We start from the raw sequence: 14,510 nt of genomic DNA, 5'->3' as shown, positions 1-14,510 counted from the left end.
TGATAGGAGTTGGGACGCAAAGAGAGTCAACTCTCATAGGATTGGCCAACCTGCCCGCGCGTGCTGCGCAGACGCATTTTTACCTTGCCACCATTTTCCGTCGAGTTCCAGCCAATCACCGGCTCTGGAACCACACGCTCCAAAGTCCAATAGGAATCCGGACATTCTCTGAAAGAGGAAGTGAAGGGAAGATAGCGGCTTGTGGTGGGCGGGGTCTGTATAGATCTGAGCCAATTGTTTCTGAGCTTTGGCTTTGACTGGCGGCTACTCCGGCGAATAACGTTCTCCGTTGCCGGGCGAGTTCTTACCAATTCCTTTCGCTGTACCTTGACTGTGATTATATCAGCCAATGATCACCGTGCGGGGGCAGGGCCGAGCAAATCTTTTACCGCCCACACCATTTGGGCCAATCTTTGCTTTTGAGTCGCGTGTAATTGGCAGGCATTCCAACCAATAGGAATTTAAAAAGCTTGAAGTCGGCCCAACGATATTGGGTAGGAGGAGGTTTCTCGTTTGTTGGGGCGTGTGTATGTGTGTTTGGGGATCTGAGGGGTACGCGGGGGGCGAAGCTAGAACCCGCCATGGCAGCCGCCGAGGAGGAGGACGGGGGCCCCGAAGGGCCAAACCGCGAGCGAGGCGGGGCGGGCGCGACCTTCGAATGTAACATATGTCTGGAGACTGCTCGGGAAGCCGTGGTCAGTGTGTGCGGCCACCTGTACTGGTAAGAATGGGTGAGGGCAGGGGGAGGCTGGGAGCGGGGACCCCTGCAGTCCTGTAGATAAGCGGAGGGCGTGCCCCCGTGGGGAGACCCGAAGTGGAGCTGTGGTCTTTCCTGGGAGGTGTGGGTGGGAAGATCACGTCTGTGGCGGGGAGGGGGTGGCTTGGAACTGGGGAGTGGACTGTGTTCGGAGCGAGCGGGGCGGGGAGTGCGGGCCGCTGCACGTTCCTGCAGGTGATTGGGAGCCGCCTTACCCCAGGGTTCCTAGCTGTCCAGGTGGACGGAGGGTAAGGGAGGCGCGCATCAGTCCGGTGGAGGAGACCCCGGGATTATGTGATCACATTCAGGTGACAGCTGGGGGAGGGAGACTGGGGCGCTGTGGAGGAGCAGGCTTGAGAGGTCAAAGGGCCTTTGCTGAGTGAGAGGTCAAGGAGTAAGGGCGGGAGTGTTAGCCCGTGGAGTTTGGCTTGGGGCTGTGGAGTTAGGGTTGACAGAGGAAAGCTGGTGGGAGGGATGAAGAGGATTGGAAGTTACACTGAACGACAGGGAAGGGAGGGAATGAGAGCCTGTGTATGTGTTGGGAAAGGAGAGGTGAGTATGTTGAGGATGTGCTGGAAGACGGAAGAGGCAGGATGGCTAACGGTCATGGTTGGGGTGGTAGAAAACATGCAAGGAGACCAAGTCATGCCCGGGAGGAGGCTCGAGGTGGGCTTCTGTGAGGTCTAGGATCTGCCCCTCTTTTTTCGCAGCCCATTTAACCCGTTTCCTTTGTTCTCTCCTCCTTCCATCCAGCTGGCCCTGCCTTCACCAGGTGCGTACTCAGAGAAGATGAAGAGGGGAGGGGTTTGGGGGCGTCTGAGGAGCTGGAGACCCTCCAGCTCTGGAAACTGCTTGCTGTTCTCGCTGCAGTGGCTGGAGACCCGGCCAGAACGGCAGGAGTGTCCGGTGTGTAAGGCTGGGATCAGCAGAGAGTCCGTAGTCCCACTGTACGGGCGAGGAAGCCAGAAGCCCCAGGATCCCCGGTGAGAGAGCGAAGGGCTGGAAGGAGGGTGAGGAAGAGGAGGGAGAGATGACCCGCTGACTGTCTCTCATCCCTTGCTCAGGTTGAAAACACCACCTCGCCCCCAGGGCCAGCGACCAGCCCCAGAGAGCAGAGGGGTGAGTCTGGGTGGCCACTTGTGGCCCCTCCTTGCTGGGATGTGGCCCCTAGCCCTCTGACTTACTCTTGCTGTGCAGGGGTTCCAGCCATTTGGGGACACCGGGGGCTTCCACTTCTCATTCGGTGTTGGTGCTTTTCCCTTTGGCTTTTTCACCACTGTCTTCAACACCCACGACCCTTTCCGCCGGGGTGCAGGTAAGCGTCCTCCCTCTGCCCCTGCTAGGGAGCCCCCTGGGAGTGGGGAGCAGCCCCCTCAGCATTCATCTCTCCCACAGGTGTGGATTTGGGCCAGGGGCACCCGGCCTCCAGCTGGCAGGACTCCCTCTTCCTGTTTCTCGCCATCTTTTTCTTTTTCTGGTTGCTCAGTATTTGAGCTGGATCCTCCTTCCTGCCCACCTCCAGCCAGAGGAGAATCAGTATTGGGGGTCTCTGTCGACCCTTCCTTCCTCCTGGACCCCTCTGTGAGCCCTCCATTTCTGTCGTTAGGCCATCCCTGGCCCATGGGGGTAGTTAGGGGTGACACGGGTGTGGGGTGGGAAAGCTGGGCCGCTCTGAGCTACTCGCTGGAGGAGGCCTGACCCCTGGAGCAGGAAGGCAGACTACAGAGTGTTCCCCCTCTTAGTCCTTTAATCTCTCCCCCACCCCAGATTTCTTGATTTGATGTTGAAGGTGGACAAGGCTCCCTTGGGCAATCCCGTCCTCTCCTGTGGGTTTAATTTAATTCTCCCTCCAATGTCTAATATGAGTTCCGACTCCACGTGCTTCCTCCCCCCTCACTACCTCCTTTAATACACATTCAATAAAAAAGTGAAGTGGATCAACGGGAACTCTGCCTGATTCTGTCCTCCCTTTCTTCTCCCCCCTCTTTTATCCCACTGGAGTAGATGTTTGGTGTGGAGGAGGGCGGCAGTGTCACCCTCTCCCTGAGGGTGTTAGAGGTGACATCTCACACAAACACAAACACATATGCGCCAATGTGTGTTTGTTTCTTTACTTGTCACTGTTTACGTGGGGAGGAGGGCTGTGGTGAGGGAGTGGGAGGGAATTGTACTGGGAAGAACTGGTCTAATGTCAGCACCGGTGCAGGGCATAGGGCAGGGGGCTGAGGGACTGGGGGGCCGGCCCTGCCCCTCAGGACCCTCCCACACCGCCTTCCATTGCCTCGGGTTCCTCCGACTGGTTCAGCTCCGTGCGCTCCTCCTCGTCCTCCTGGTTTTCTGGGACTTTCCTGAGGAAGAAGAGAGGGAAGAATTCTGCACTTGCTTCCCAACCCTCCACCAGGCCACTTCACCTGCCTCACTTGCTGCGTGGAAGGGCCAGGCCCCAGGGGTCTGCCTTACCCCACTAACCTCTCCTCTCCTTGGCGTTGGCGCCTTCGCCACAGGATGACGCCAACCAGCAGGGCGGCTATGCTCAGGCCTCCCAGGATCCCCAGGGCCAGAGCCAGTGTTCCCAGCCCTGACCCTCCCTCAGGGCCTGTAGGGAGATGGGGACAATCAGGGAAGAGTCTTCACTGCTCACGACTCCCTGCCTGTGAGCCGTGCTCCAGTCCCACTGGTGGAGGCCGCCTGCTTCTCGCTGATTCTCCAGCGCCTTACCTGGGGTCTGCTCTTCCTCGCCTGTGTCTGGAAAACAAAGTTGGAATGAGTGAGAATGGAAGGCTTGTGTTGGGTGGGAGTCCCAGTGGAGTCTTTCATTCCAAAGGGAGAGGCTGGGCTGCTCTCAGTGCTATCTGGGTGGGGCATAGGCGGCCTGGGTGTGGGAGGGCTGGAGTGGCCCCAGGGGATCATGTTGGAATGGGGCAGGGAGCTGCACACTGTGCTGTCCTTCCCAGCCACAGGCTCCCTGGGACACGGCTGAAGGAGGAGCTGGGTCTCACCGAGGCTGATGCTGACTGGGGGGCTTTCCCTGGGCCCTTGGTTAGGCTGGGTGACCACGCAGCTGTAGATGCCCTCATCCTGAGGCCCCACCTCAGGGAGCAGCAGCACAGGGCTGGGCGGCAGGGCCAGGCGCATGCCCTAGCAGAGGAGGGGTGGTAAGAGACTTGTCACCAAGCTGTGGCTCACACTCACCAAATGGCCCGTCTTCCCTCATGGACTCCTTGCCTGCCCTGCCCTCCAGGAGCCCAGCACCCACTTCCCGGTTCTCTGCCACCCAGCCTTGGCAGATCACTCACATCCTTCATCCAGTGGATCTGAGGAGGGGAGTGGGCAGGGGCTTTGCAGGTCAGCGTCACAGTCCCCCCAGGAGTTACTGTCCCACCTTCTGGCTCCACCAGCAAGTGGACCTCCAGGGGCCCAGGCTCTGGAATGGGTAGGGGCACGAAGTACAAGTGCTCCAGTGGCTGTGGGCTTGACATCTCCCACCCCCCCCCCCAAGAACACCATACTTCAGACTGGCTCACCCCAGACACTGGGCTGGATGGGAGCTGTGTGCATGGCCCGGCGGCGGGGCAGACTAGGGCTGAAGCTACAGGAGAAGGTGGGGTGCGGCCCTGCCCCCCCGGCTGGAGTCACCAGCAATTCTGACTGCAGTGTGAAGAGCCCTGTGTCGGGGTGCCTCCTGGTTTCCTCCTTCACAGACACTTCTGTGGAAGGAGGAAGACCAGATAAGATATCCCTGGGGCAGCTTTGAGAAAGAGGGAGAGGAAGAGGCAGGTGGGAGGGCAGCACCCCAGGACTCACCTTTCCCGTCAGGTATCAGGGGTTTCCCATCCATGTGCCAGCTGAGAGTCCCTGCAGGATAGCCTCCCTCGGACACACATGTCCCTACCTAGGGAGACAATGTCCATGTCATTCTCTGAAAATGAAACGTGGACGGCCACTCCTGCGCTAGCCAAGTTCCCCTCTCACAGGACACTTTGTACCCTTTTTCTTGTACCTTACTGGGGACGCCAGCTCTGAGTTCAGAGGCAGGATCCATGATTTCTGGCTTCCCAGGAATCTCTGCGGGAAGGAAAAGTCCCCTCAGAGGCTGTAGCTTTGAGGGTTCTCACGTGCTCTGCCGGCGGGTGAGAATGGGGCAGTGCCAAGTCAGAGCTCCTCACAAACCACAGGGCCAAGAGCTGAGGTTGAAGAACCAAGGCCCTGGGACCCTTACGGTAGACGCGGACTCGGTAGTTGGACTTAGTCTCCTTTCCGTTCCTGTTCGTTGTCCGGCACCGGAAAGTGCCCTCGTCCTGGATCCCCACAGACGGCAGGAGGAGGGAACCGTTGGGGAGGATGCGAGCCACGCTGTCCCATGAGCCTCCCTGGGGAGACAGGACTTTCCAGGCTTCTGTCCGGCCTGTGTTCTGGAGATGGAGAGCAGAAGATGGGTGTAAGGAGGGCCAGGTCTTCTAGGAAAGGCCTGGCGGGACAGGTAAGCCACCACTCCCCTCTGCCAAGCCAAGCCCTGCTTACCAGTTTCCATTCCAGCTGCTGGGGCGGCTTTTTAAGGGCCCCCTTACATTTCAGCACCAGCGGCTCCCCAATACGGGCTGTGATGTTCTGACCGCCTACCACTACCCCTGGGAGACAGCACCATAGGAAACTGGGGGGGACTAATGCAATTAGAACATGGCAGCTTGGGCAATGCCCAGGCACCAGGCGAGTACTGGGAAGATTGTGGGGAGGAAGGGAGAGGGTTGGTGAGACAGGGAGAGGGGCTCACCCCATAGACTCAGCACCAGCACCCAGGCTCCAGCTGCTGCCCCTGCTGCCATCCTGTTGCCTCCCCAGGCTCCGGACTGTGACTGTGGCTTTCACTGTCAAGGCCACCCCCTAGGTGGGGCTTGCTCCTTCTCCCCTGCCCCCATTTCCCCATGTAGTGCTCTCACAGGGAATGCTAGGAATTCATGCCTCTTAGACAAGAGTCCTTCAGGTACTGAGAGAAAGAATGGTCACCCCACCCCCAGGCACTGCCAGCCTCTGGGCACAGTCACTTCCCTGGGGGGCAGGGCGGGCACCTACTAGGGTCTCCTTCTCTTAGAAACCCCCACCACTATATTCCATCAATATGCCTTGTGGCCAACTAGAGCCCCACCAGGGGGCAGGCTGGTTGTTCCCAGGATGGACTTGGGGTTCTGCTAATGAGGGCAAGATGAGGCGATTAGGAACAAAGTTGTTTGGGTGAGAAAATTTTTTTTTTCTTTTTCTGGGGTTTTTCATGTTTTTGGAAAAAAAAATTCTCAACTAAACCCAGGGAAAAAAGAAGTTTCTTTATTTAAAACTGCGTGTTTTTTTTTTTTTTTTTCTGTGAAACTACAAGTTTACAAGTGAGGAGAGAACTGCCCCAGCCCGTGCTTCCCGCCCCCCAACCCATCACACCCCCAGCCTGTCCCCAAGTCCTGCCCGGTTCTTTGCCGGAAAGGTTCCCCACTGTCAGTTCTGTAAAATCCTGAGGATGCTTGAGGGGATCACATGGTAGGGTCCAGGGCAAGGACGGGATAGTGTAGGTTCCACTTCCCCCATACCTGGCTTTTTGCAACCTCTCTCCTCTCCCCACCCCCTGAATTTTGGTGTGAGAAAAAAAGGATACATTTCTGGGGGAAACTGAGGGAGATACATGTAAGCACCCCAACCCATACTTAACATATTTGGCAATAACCCCTTCCCCATTTGTTCCCCTCCAGTTTGCAAACAGTTTAAAAAAAAATCCCAAAGACGTGTCTGAGGGGAAGGTGGCATTTTCAAATGTCTTGAAATCCAGACCTCCCCCAGGGGTGATGGGCTAAGAGGCTCTACGGCAGCCGGCAGGGCCAGCACCATGGTGACCTGGGGAACGGCTTGGTACCCAGCAAATGCCTTCCTGATGGACAGGCCTGGAGGCACCTTCACCAGTTCCACCTGTTCCCCTTTCTCTTGCCAAGACCCCTTGGACTTCCCTAACGTGGGAGAAAACAAGACATAAAAAAAAAAGAAATATATATCTTATATATATTTATATATAAAAAACTAATTCCCTCAAACTAAGTTAAAAATTAAGAACCAACAACACCAACAAGCCAAAAAAAAAAAACAAACCCCCCAAAATTACAAATGGATCCCAGGGCTTCTTTTACTTTCTGTGAAGAAAAAAAAAGTTCAACCACAAAGCCCAGTCAACAATTTCCTAAAGTAGCAGAAACTCCCTCCGAGGTAGATATCTGAGTCAGACACTCTCGTCCACCGAGCGATTCTATTGGTTTAAGATGAGCTGCGTATGAGGTAATAAAGCCGTCTGGAGGGGCGGGGATGCACGGGGGGCGTGGCCCATGTCCTCTGTCCAGGCGTGTCCCCATTTTTGGCATCTCTGGTTGGGCAGGGCTGGCGTCTCCACAGATTCCAGAGCATATAAGTAGGGTGGGGAAGGGAAAGTGTGCGTGTGTGTGGGAGGGGTGAGGGTGTCCAGAGAAACAGAATAGTTCAATGTGGGTATATGAGAGGAGAGGAGGGAGGAGCCAAGAAGTCTGAAAAATAGGTTTCTGTGTAGGAGAGGGGGAGAGAAAAAGGAAAAATGGGGAGACAGACCCCACTTTCCCCTCAGGGCCCCGTTCTCCCTGCCACGTAGTCAGCAGCCCCAGCACTGAGCGTCTAGATGGGAGGGCCCGAGCCCGTCTGCCCTTCTCCGTCTTGTGCTTCTCCCGTATTTGGGGTTCGTCCTCTGGATGCCCAAGTCGTCTTCAAGAGTTGCCTTGTGACAGCCCCTACCCCGTGACCCTGAGGGGCGAGATCAGTTGGAGGTGTCAGAGTGGACACTCCCTGGTCCCTCTGTTGGGGATGTCACTGAGGATGGGGTCACAGCCTCCTGCCAGCCGCCATTGGCCTGGAAAGACAGTTGAACAGGGTCATGGGATGCCCCATGTGAGGACCACACTTCTAGGCAGAAGGCTCCCCCACCCCACCCCTGGTGAGGGTTGTGGGGTGGGTGGGGGTACTCCAGGACCCACTCACCCTCATCTCCCGAGGACTATACATCTGGCCTCCCCCGAGGTTGTCCCCGTAGCCCCCAGGCCCCATGGAGTGTCGGAGTGATTCCACCTGCAGGAAGTAGAGGAAGGCAGGACAGTGAAGAGAAGCTGAGGTCAAAGTGGATCCTGGGAAAGTCATGCTCCAGAGAAGACTGGCCAGCTGACCTGGGAAGCAGCGTAGGAATCTCCATTGAGCCCAGGCATCCCCAGAAACATGTCTCCGGATCCTGAGAGATTGAAAGAGCCGCCAGAGCCTTGGGGTAGCAGAGGAGAAATCAGGGAAGAAAACAGATGAACCACAACTTTGTTTCCAAAAGCCCTCTGTGGGAATGCACCACTGGACACAAATTATCCACAAAGCAACATGTCAACACTCCCAAAGAACAGGTTAGTTCTGAGCCTCTGCTAGAAGGACATGGCTTGACGACCTCTGTCCCCAGACATCTCGGCTTCTTATCAGCTTGCTCCCGCTCAAGCACAAAGATCTCTGTTATGATCCTGCCCAGATAAAAGTGGGAACAAAAGCAGGAAGCGTGCACCCCAGCCAGGGTGACAGCCAACTCTTACCTGCAGAAGAAGGGGGTGTCGGGGAACTGGTGCGGCTGTGGCCTCCCTGGGTGACAGACACAGCAGTCTTGACTGCATAAATGTTCGCTTCCTCTTGGAACTTTCCAATATTTTTCTTATAACGAATCCGCTTGTTGCCAAACCAGTTGGAGACCTGTGTGGTGTTGGACAGAAAGGAATGGGGGAGATAAAGTGGAAACCTGTTCCTATGAGGTCCCCAAGGAGGACCAGAGAGGTTTTTGCTTGAGAACTCCTGCCTCCACACCCTGCAAGACCTGAGAGACAGTGATGCCGCACTTCTTCGCAAGCTCCTCCTTGGCCTCCTCGCTAGGATACGGGTTACTCAGGTGTGAGTAGAAATACTCATTGAGGACCTCCGTGGCCTGTTTGCTGAAGTTACGGCGCTTCCGTCTGCACGAGAAGAAGAATGATGAGGAGGACCTCGGTGTGCCGGCATGGGCGTCCACGCAGCCTTCGGTTCTCCGAGTGGACAGATGCAGCCCGGGGCAGGGCCCACCTGGCATCCAGGAAGCGGGAGCGCAGGATCATGACGGCCTCGCAGGTGCTCTGCTTCAGCTGCATCTGGATGGCGCTGAACTTGCGGTGGATGATGCTCACCATGCGCTCCATCTCCTTGGGCGCCACGGGCCGCGTGCGGCTCTGCTCCCTCAGCAGGTTCATGACATGGGTTGTGAACTCATTGCATGCCTGTCGGGAGGTGTCCGGCAGGTGAGGGGGAGTCTTCTGGCCTTGGGGCCCTCCCTACCCCCTGCAACCCCAGGCTCCAGGACCTCTTCTGCCCACTACCCCAGTCCTCTCTGCTCACCTGCTCATACTTCTCCAGCTCCGAGTGGTAGATGTGGCGGATCTGGGCTAGTTTGCTGCGATAGTCCGAGTGTTCGATGGAGTTGTCAGGTGACACGCCGCCCCCAGAGGCTGCAGCGGCTGCAGCTGCTGCTGCTGAGCCCCCCCCTTTCTCGGGCCCAGCCACACCCTCTGCCAGAAGCATGTTGTCCAAGCGCATCAGCTGTGGATCCACCGGCTCCTCCTCTTGGGAGCTTCGGATGCTGAGGCCTAGCATGCAGGTGAGTGGGCTTAGGGACCTGGGGACCTCACGCCCAACACTCAGTCCTCCTGGAGACTTCGGTGCCTCCCTGGGGCCTCTTGGCAACCTCCCACTCCCCACTTGGCTCAGGACCCCACATTGTCAGACTCTTTATTCTGCACTGAACGGGGTCTTGCCTTCAGAGGTGCACCATCAGAGGGGGACTCACATACCGGTTTTCTCCTTGATTTCACACAGGACGCTAAAGAGAGCAGGTTTCATTCGGTGGCAGTTTAGGGCGTGTTTCCTTGGTAGGAGCAGGGGAGAGAGAGGTGAGGAGCTAGAGAAACAAAGCTGGAGTCTTACTAGGAAGGCCAAGGAGGGAGCCTGGGGATGAGGAGGCAGGGGCTACTGCAGGCTGGGAGGAAGCAAAATTGGGGCTGGAATGGAGTAGGGGCGGCTCTGGGGAAAGATGAACTCCCCCCAGGAAGGAAGCTACTCTGCTCAGGAAGATGCAGGCAGCCGGCAGGAGGTGCAAGGGTGGGCTGAGGGCAATGAGGGGGTGATCTACTAAAGGAATGGGGTGCCTGGAGGAACAGGGTGACTTCAGAGGGTGAGAGAGGCAGGCTGGGGTGGATGGAGAAAAGTCAAAGTTTGCAGTGGCCGAGAGGGGCTGGGGGTGTGGAGCTAAGAGAGGAGTGCTCCTAGGGGTTGGGCAGGTGGGAGCTGGGCACCCAGTGTCTGGGTGAGCAGGGTTAGGGGGGGAGTGCGAACCTTTGGCAGCATGGGGCGGGTAGCTCCTGGGAGGGATGTGGAAGGCCCCAGGTCTAGGGGGAATGGGGGTGGGCTGGGTGGAGAGTTAGGACAGAAGGCAGCACAGCCTAAGGACAGTTTCCCAAGTCAGCGAACCAGAAGGGGGCTCTGGACAGGGGACCATTCCAGGGGTGGGTAGGGGTCACCAAAAGGTTAGGAGGGAACTCGGGGTTCCCTCTGTGGAGGTCTCGGGAGCTGAGGGGAGCAGGATCTGAGCAGGATCACTTTTCTGGGGCTTCCAAGCACAAGGGGAGAAGAGAGCTGGAGGCTCCTGGGGAAGACCCTAGACTGGGGTGGGCGGGGGCTCCCCAAGATTAAGAGCGTGTGAACCGGGTCCTGCCGGGTCTGTGTGGGGTCCCGGGGTGGGGGCACTCACTTGGCCTGGGCCTCGTCCAGGCTCTGGTCGGTGATGGTCATTATCTGCTGCAGAATGTCCCCGATGTCTTGCTTCCCTCGGCCTCCCGGGACCCCCCCGCTACCCCCACCGGGGTCTCCGCCGCCGGGAGGCTCGCCTGGGCCCCCAGGCTCCCCACCCACCAATCCCAGGCCCCCGCGGCCCCCGCCCGGAGGGGGCGGCCCCAGCAGCCGCTCGTCCATAGCTGGGGGGGGGCCCTGAGGCCCCCTCCCTGCTCCGCCCCTCCCCCCGCCTGGTTACTTCCCCCCCCAAACTCGCTGGGGCCGCTGCTCCCTCCGCCCCTACCCCCGCCCGTCTCCCCTGCTCCCAGCTCCCCGGGGGTTCACCCCGGCACTAAAGGGAGACCTGGGGTACCGGCCGGGCCCCCCACAGGAGACCCCGGCCCCCGGCGGCGGAGAAAATGGAGCCGGAGAGAGAGAGGAGGCCCAAGCGGGGGTGTGTGTGCGAGAGAGGGAGGAGGGAGGAGGGAGAAGGGGGGGAGCGAGGGAGGGAGGCTGGGGGAGGGGAACTAGGGAGGAAGAGGAGGGGAGAAGAGAGGAGGAACGGGGAGGAGCAGGGGGCGGAGAGAGACGCGCAGAAACAGAGGAACTGAGACCGAGTGGAGGAGGGGAGGCGACTGGGCCACCGGGAGCACAGCCTTGCGACCAGGCCCCCGAGGGGCGTGCGGGGGATGGGGGGGCTCGCTGCTGGGTTCCGAGGCCGGGGTCTGCGTGATGAGAGCTCGGGCCGCGCAAAGCTTGGGTTCACAGCCCGCTCAGTTCATATTTCTTGTTCTAATGACTCCCCTCCCTGTTCTACTTAATTAAAAGCAGGGGAGGGGGCTGGGGGAGATAATTAGGAAGGTCTCCAGCCGCTGCTTAATGAGCCAGTAATTAAGCAGCCAGGGAGGGGAGCTGGCCTCTGGCCAGACAGGAGAGAGAGGCGGCCTCTGGCCTCACCTTGCCACCCTCTACCCCCGCCCACCCCCGTACACATCACATTGGAGTCCAGAGGAGGAATCACATTTATTCGTACAACCGACATCAGTCTCACAGCCGCGGTAGGGGAGCGGGTGCAGGGCCGAGGGTTCACCTAGGCCTGGGGAAGAGGGTGGTGGACGGGGTCTCTATTCAGCACGTCCACCCTGCTCCCTTTCCCCTTGCCTGGATAGAGGGAGCCGAGCCAGCACAGGGCACAATTCTGGGAGATGCGCCTTTCTGTGGGAGGTGGTCTAAGCCCACAGCCATACCTGGTAGCTTAACTGCGGCTGGTGGTTGGACACCTGCTCCTAGCCACTGGCCTCCTCTGGCTTACTTCCTGCCTTACTTCTTGCACTTGGGGAGGGAGCTGGAGGCCCATCTGCCTTTCCTAGTCCCAGGGTCTGAGGACTTTAATCCCCTCTGGTCCCCAGGGATGGTGATGAGCACAACCAACAGAGGTTTTTGCTGCGGGGTCTTCCAGTCTCTGGTAACCTCCACCAAGCAGGGTGTCCAGCTTTGTGCCCCAAGAGGGAACACAGGCTTATGACGGGCTTGAGCCTCAGCAGGTGTGTGTGGGTGGCCGGGACCTTTGCTCCTCCATCCGACCACCACCTTGAACTCTGAGCAGCAACTCCAGCAGCTCATGTCCCCCAGGAGGGAGAGGAGGCTCTGACCGCTGGGCTTCCATTCGCTGGCACTGGAGGAGTGGGAAAGAGGGTGCATTGGGGAGGTGTGAAGATGAGGTGTTCCTTAATGGCAGTGCAGGTTGGTATGGGGGTGGGTGGCAGAGGAAACTATGGTTGCAGTGGAGGAACTGGTGTCTGGCAGTGGAGTGGGGCAGAGAGCAAGGGAGAGAAGGAGTAATGCCCAAAAGAAAATGCAAGGACTAACAGGCTCGACTCTCGCCCCCCACCACCCCGGGTGTGGAGAGGTCCTCACCTGGTGACTGAGGATGGTGCTGTAGAGCTGCTCTCGGTCCTCCAGAGGCCGGGCTGCTGGGCTGAGAGCTGCACTTGGGGGCTTCTGGCGGGCCTGGAAGGTTGCCCTCTGCTCCTCCAGGCGGCGGGACTGAGCCTCAGCCACCAGGTCCAGAAGGAGCTCGGTCTGCAGGGAGAGCAGGGAGGCCGAGCGGGGCCCCAGGGCTGGGGAAAGGAGCGGGACGGCTCAGACCCAGAGAAGCCAGCAGAGAGAGGACAGGGTGCAGGTGAGGACAGGGTGAGGGGTTAGAGACTTGGGGTTAGAGCAGAGGAGAGTGGGAGAGTTCCCAGCATGAAGTGGGCTTTGGGAATGTAGTCAAGGTGTTGGGGGCGGCAGGGTCCAGGGGTACCTGTGAGGCGGGTCCCTGGAGGAGGGGGAGATGGAGGAGCAGACCGCCAAGGCCGAGGGGTGGAGTTCAGAGGGGGCCAGCCCTGTTCATCCTGGGGGGAGTCCTGATGCCAAGAGATGTCCGGAAGTAGGGAGGGAGTGGGATAAGCTTCAGACCGGGGCCAGTTTCTCCCTGTACCTCTGTTCTCGCCCCTTTGCTTAGGCTTGGACAGAGCCCCTGTCGGCCAGCGGACACTGGGGCTCAGTCCTGGGTCTTCCCTCCACTCCTGGGGTCAGCCTCCCCCCCCACCCCCACCCCCCGCCTGGTGCCCAGCTCACCTGCTCACCATCCGGTTCCTCCTGGGGTCTCTCAGCCTCCATCCCCTGGAGGGGAGAAACGGATGGGGGAGGGGTGGCTGGTATTTGGGAAAAGGGCAGGAACCTAGGGTGCCTGAAGGGAGTGGGGGCTGTAAGGGGTGGGGGTGAACTGGGGGCTGGATGTCTGGGTACTGAGCAGGAAGCTGGGTTCCTGGTCAGCCCCCCCCCATGGGCCCCGCCCATCCCTGTCAACTTCCTCCATTCTCTTCCCACCCAAACAGCTCTTTTGACCTCTCCCCAGGGGAGCACAGAGGCCACGAGAAACTTCTCCAGCCACAGGGCTTGTCCTGGAGCTCTTGGTGGAGGAGGACTCCTGGACCTCCCTTCTCCAGAGCCTCAGTAGCCCTCCAAACTGGCTCTCCTCCTCCACCCCCCTTTCATTTTTTTTCTGTCAACACAGGAACTAGTTACACAGGAAGTGGTTTCACTCCCCAGAATCTCCCCCCCCCCCCAAGCCTGTTCCCTTCACTCCTTGAGAGCGACCCTGATGCAGGAACTGGCTTGCTCTAACTTCCCTGACAGGCCTTCTGGGACAGGGAGGAACCTGGTTCCATGGGAAGCAGAGGGTCCAGACCCAGGCTTTCAAAGAAATGCACATACCCCCGAACAGGGTTCCGACACACAATGAGCCTTCAGCAACTCGTGGAGGGAACAGTCCCTGCCCTCCAGGTGTTCACAGTCAAGTCCAGGGACGCAGTGCAGTGGGGAGAGGTTCTCTTTGGTCAAGAACGAAGGGTTCAGAGATGGAAAAGGGAGGGGACCAGCTCCCCGGCTCCATCTTTGGCTGATTGGCACCAAAGAGGGCATGAAACAGGCCCTGGGGACCACTGAAGGGCAACCTGCTGTTTGGGCTTTCAGAGCTGAATGACCTAGAACATGGAATGTGATGAGAACTGGCACTACCACTCCATGCCTGCAATTTTGGGCAAGTAAAATCTCGGTGTCCGTCTCTGAAAGGTTAAATTGGGGTTTCAGTCACACCTACCTCGTGGAGTTGTGAGGACTAATTGTAATAAAGCGGCTGGCAAAGAGTCTGGTTATTTTTGGCTTTCAAGATGCCTTGTGCCTCTGTCTTAGGCCTGTTAACATTAAAGATGGGTCAAAGGGTGATAAACTTTAAGACGGCTCTCTCCATCTCACAGGCCTTTGGATGAGGGAAATGGTTTGAATGGGGTCTCCCTGAACTAGCAGAATTTTTCCAGATGAGGCCCTAAATTAACAA

At 58.4% G+C, this 14,510-nt stretch overlaps 4 protein-coding genes across 4 annotated transcripts; 1 reads left to right on the top strand and 3 right to left on the bottom strand.

Moving 5' to 3' along the window:
* The first annotated feature begins 229 nt into the window (after positions 1 to 229).
* RNF5 (ring finger protein 5) lies at positions 230 to 2,358 on the top strand. Its single transcript, XM_004598673.4, has 6 exons — positions 230 to 721; positions 1,511 to 1,529; positions 1,628 to 1,740; positions 1,822 to 1,876; positions 1,955 to 2,072; positions 2,153 to 2,358. Exons 1-6 carry the CDS (start codon positions 582 to 584, stop codon positions 2,248 to 2,250), a joined length of 543 nt encoding a protein of 180 aa, XP_004598730.1. The 5' UTR covers positions 230 to 581; the 3' UTR covers positions 2,251 to 2,358.
* A 505-nt stretch (positions 2,359 to 2,863) lies between these two features.
* Positions 2,864 to 6,639, bottom strand: AGER (advanced glycosylation end-product specific receptor). Its single transcript, XM_058665097.1, has 10 exons — positions 5,529 to 6,639; positions 5,279 to 5,385; positions 4,977 to 5,169; positions 4,758 to 4,822; positions 4,562 to 4,649; positions 4,282 to 4,464; positions 4,054 to 4,181; positions 3,695 to 3,895; positions 3,227 to 3,345; positions 2,864 to 3,105 (listed from the first exon to the last, which is right to left on the bottom strand). Exons 1-10 carry the CDS (start codon positions 5,578 to 5,580, stop codon positions 3,009 to 3,011), a joined length of 1,233 nt encoding a protein of 410 aa, XP_058521080.1. The 5' UTR covers positions 5,581 to 6,639; the 3' UTR covers positions 2,864 to 3,008.
* A 142-nt stretch (positions 6,640 to 6,781) lies between these two features.
* On the bottom strand, positions 6,782 to 11,149 carry PBX2 (PBX homeobox 2). The gene is made up of 9 exons (XM_004598671.3): positions 10,608 to 11,149; positions 9,652 to 9,725; positions 9,200 to 9,447; positions 8,891 to 9,081; positions 8,649 to 8,784; positions 8,374 to 8,527; positions 7,972 to 8,060; positions 7,790 to 7,876; positions 6,782 to 7,661 (listed from the first exon to the last, which is right to left on the bottom strand). The coding sequence occupies exons 1-9, from the start codon at positions 10,826 to 10,828 to the stop codon at positions 7,569 to 7,571; spliced, it is 1,293 nt and encodes a 430-aa protein (XP_004598728.1). The 5' UTR covers positions 10,829 to 11,149; the 3' UTR covers positions 6,782 to 7,568.
* Positions 11,150 to 11,631: 482 nt separating this feature from the next.
* On the bottom strand, positions 11,632 to 13,686 carry GPSM3 (G protein signaling modulator 3). The gene is made up of 4 exons (XM_004598670.2): positions 13,250 to 13,686; positions 12,933 to 13,035; positions 12,545 to 12,747; positions 11,632 to 12,302 (listed from the first exon to the last, which is right to left on the bottom strand). The coding sequence occupies exons 1-4, from the start codon at positions 13,469 to 13,471 to the stop codon at positions 12,165 to 12,167; spliced, it is 666 nt and encodes a 221-aa protein (XP_004598727.2). The 5' UTR covers positions 13,472 to 13,686; the 3' UTR covers positions 11,632 to 12,164.
* Between the last annotated feature and the right edge of the window lie 824 nt (positions 13,687 to 14,510).

Source organism: Ochotona princeps, chromosome 1 (assembly GCF_030435755.1).
Source record: "Ochotona princeps isolate mOchPri1 chromosome 1, mOchPri1.hap1, whole genome shotgun sequence".
NCBI lineage: Eukaryota > Metazoa > Chordata > Mammalia > Lagomorpha > Ochotonidae > Ochotona > Ochotona princeps.
This window is presented reverse-complemented; position numbering and strand designations above follow the sequence as displayed.

Bases quoted from the DNA above. Each gene is read 5' to 3' on its own strand.
- GPSM3 (XM_004598670.2), bottom strand. From the start codon at position 13,471: ATGGGCGGGGCCCATGGGGGGGGGCTGACCAGGAACCCAGCTTCCTGC. The intron at 13,036-13,249 runs GTGAGCTGGGCA...TCTTGGCATCAG, and splicing joins AGGAACCGGATGGTGAGCAG to GACTCCCCCCAGGATGAACA. The intron at 12,748-12,932 runs GTACCCCTGGAC...TCCTTTCCCCAG, and splicing joins TCCAGGGACCCGCCTCACAG to CCCTGGGGCCCCGCTCGGCC.
- RNF5 (XM_004598673.4), top strand. From the start codon at position 582: ATGGCAGCCGCCGAGGAGGAGGACGGGGGCCCCGAAGGGCCAAACCGC. The intron at 1,877-1,954 runs GTGAGTCTGGGT...CTTGCTGTGCAG, and splicing joins CAGCCCCAGAGAGCAGAGGG to GGGTTCCAGCCATTTGGGGA. The intron at 2,073-2,152 runs GTAAGCGTCCTC...TCTCTCCCACAG, and splicing joins CCCTTTCCGCCGGGGTGCAG to GTGTGGATTTGGGCCAGGGG.
- PBX2 (XM_004598671.3), bottom strand. From the start codon at position 10,828: ATGGACGAGCGGCTGCTGGGGCCGCCCCCTCCGGGCGGGGGCCGCGGG. The intron at 9,448-9,651 runs GTATGTGAGTCC...CCTGCATGCTAG, and splicing joins TGAAATCAAGGAGAAAACCG to GCCTCAGCATCCGAAGCTCC. The intron at 7,662-7,789 runs GTGAGTGGGTCC...CTGTCTTTCCAG, and splicing joins ATAGTCCTCGGGAGATGAGG to GCCAATGGCGGCTGGCAGGA.
- AGER (XM_058665097.1), bottom strand. From the start codon at position 5,580: ATGGCAGCAGGGGCAGCAGCTGGAGCCTGGGTGCTGGTGCTGAGTCTA. The intron at 4,823-4,976 runs GTAAGGGTCCCA...TCCTTCCCGCAG, and splicing joins CTACCGAGTCCGCGTCTACC to AGATTCCTGGGAAGCCAGAA. The intron at 3,896-4,053 runs GTGAGTGATCTG...CTCCTCTGCTAG, and splicing joins AGATCCACTGGATGAAGGAT to GGCATGCGCCTGGCCCTGCC.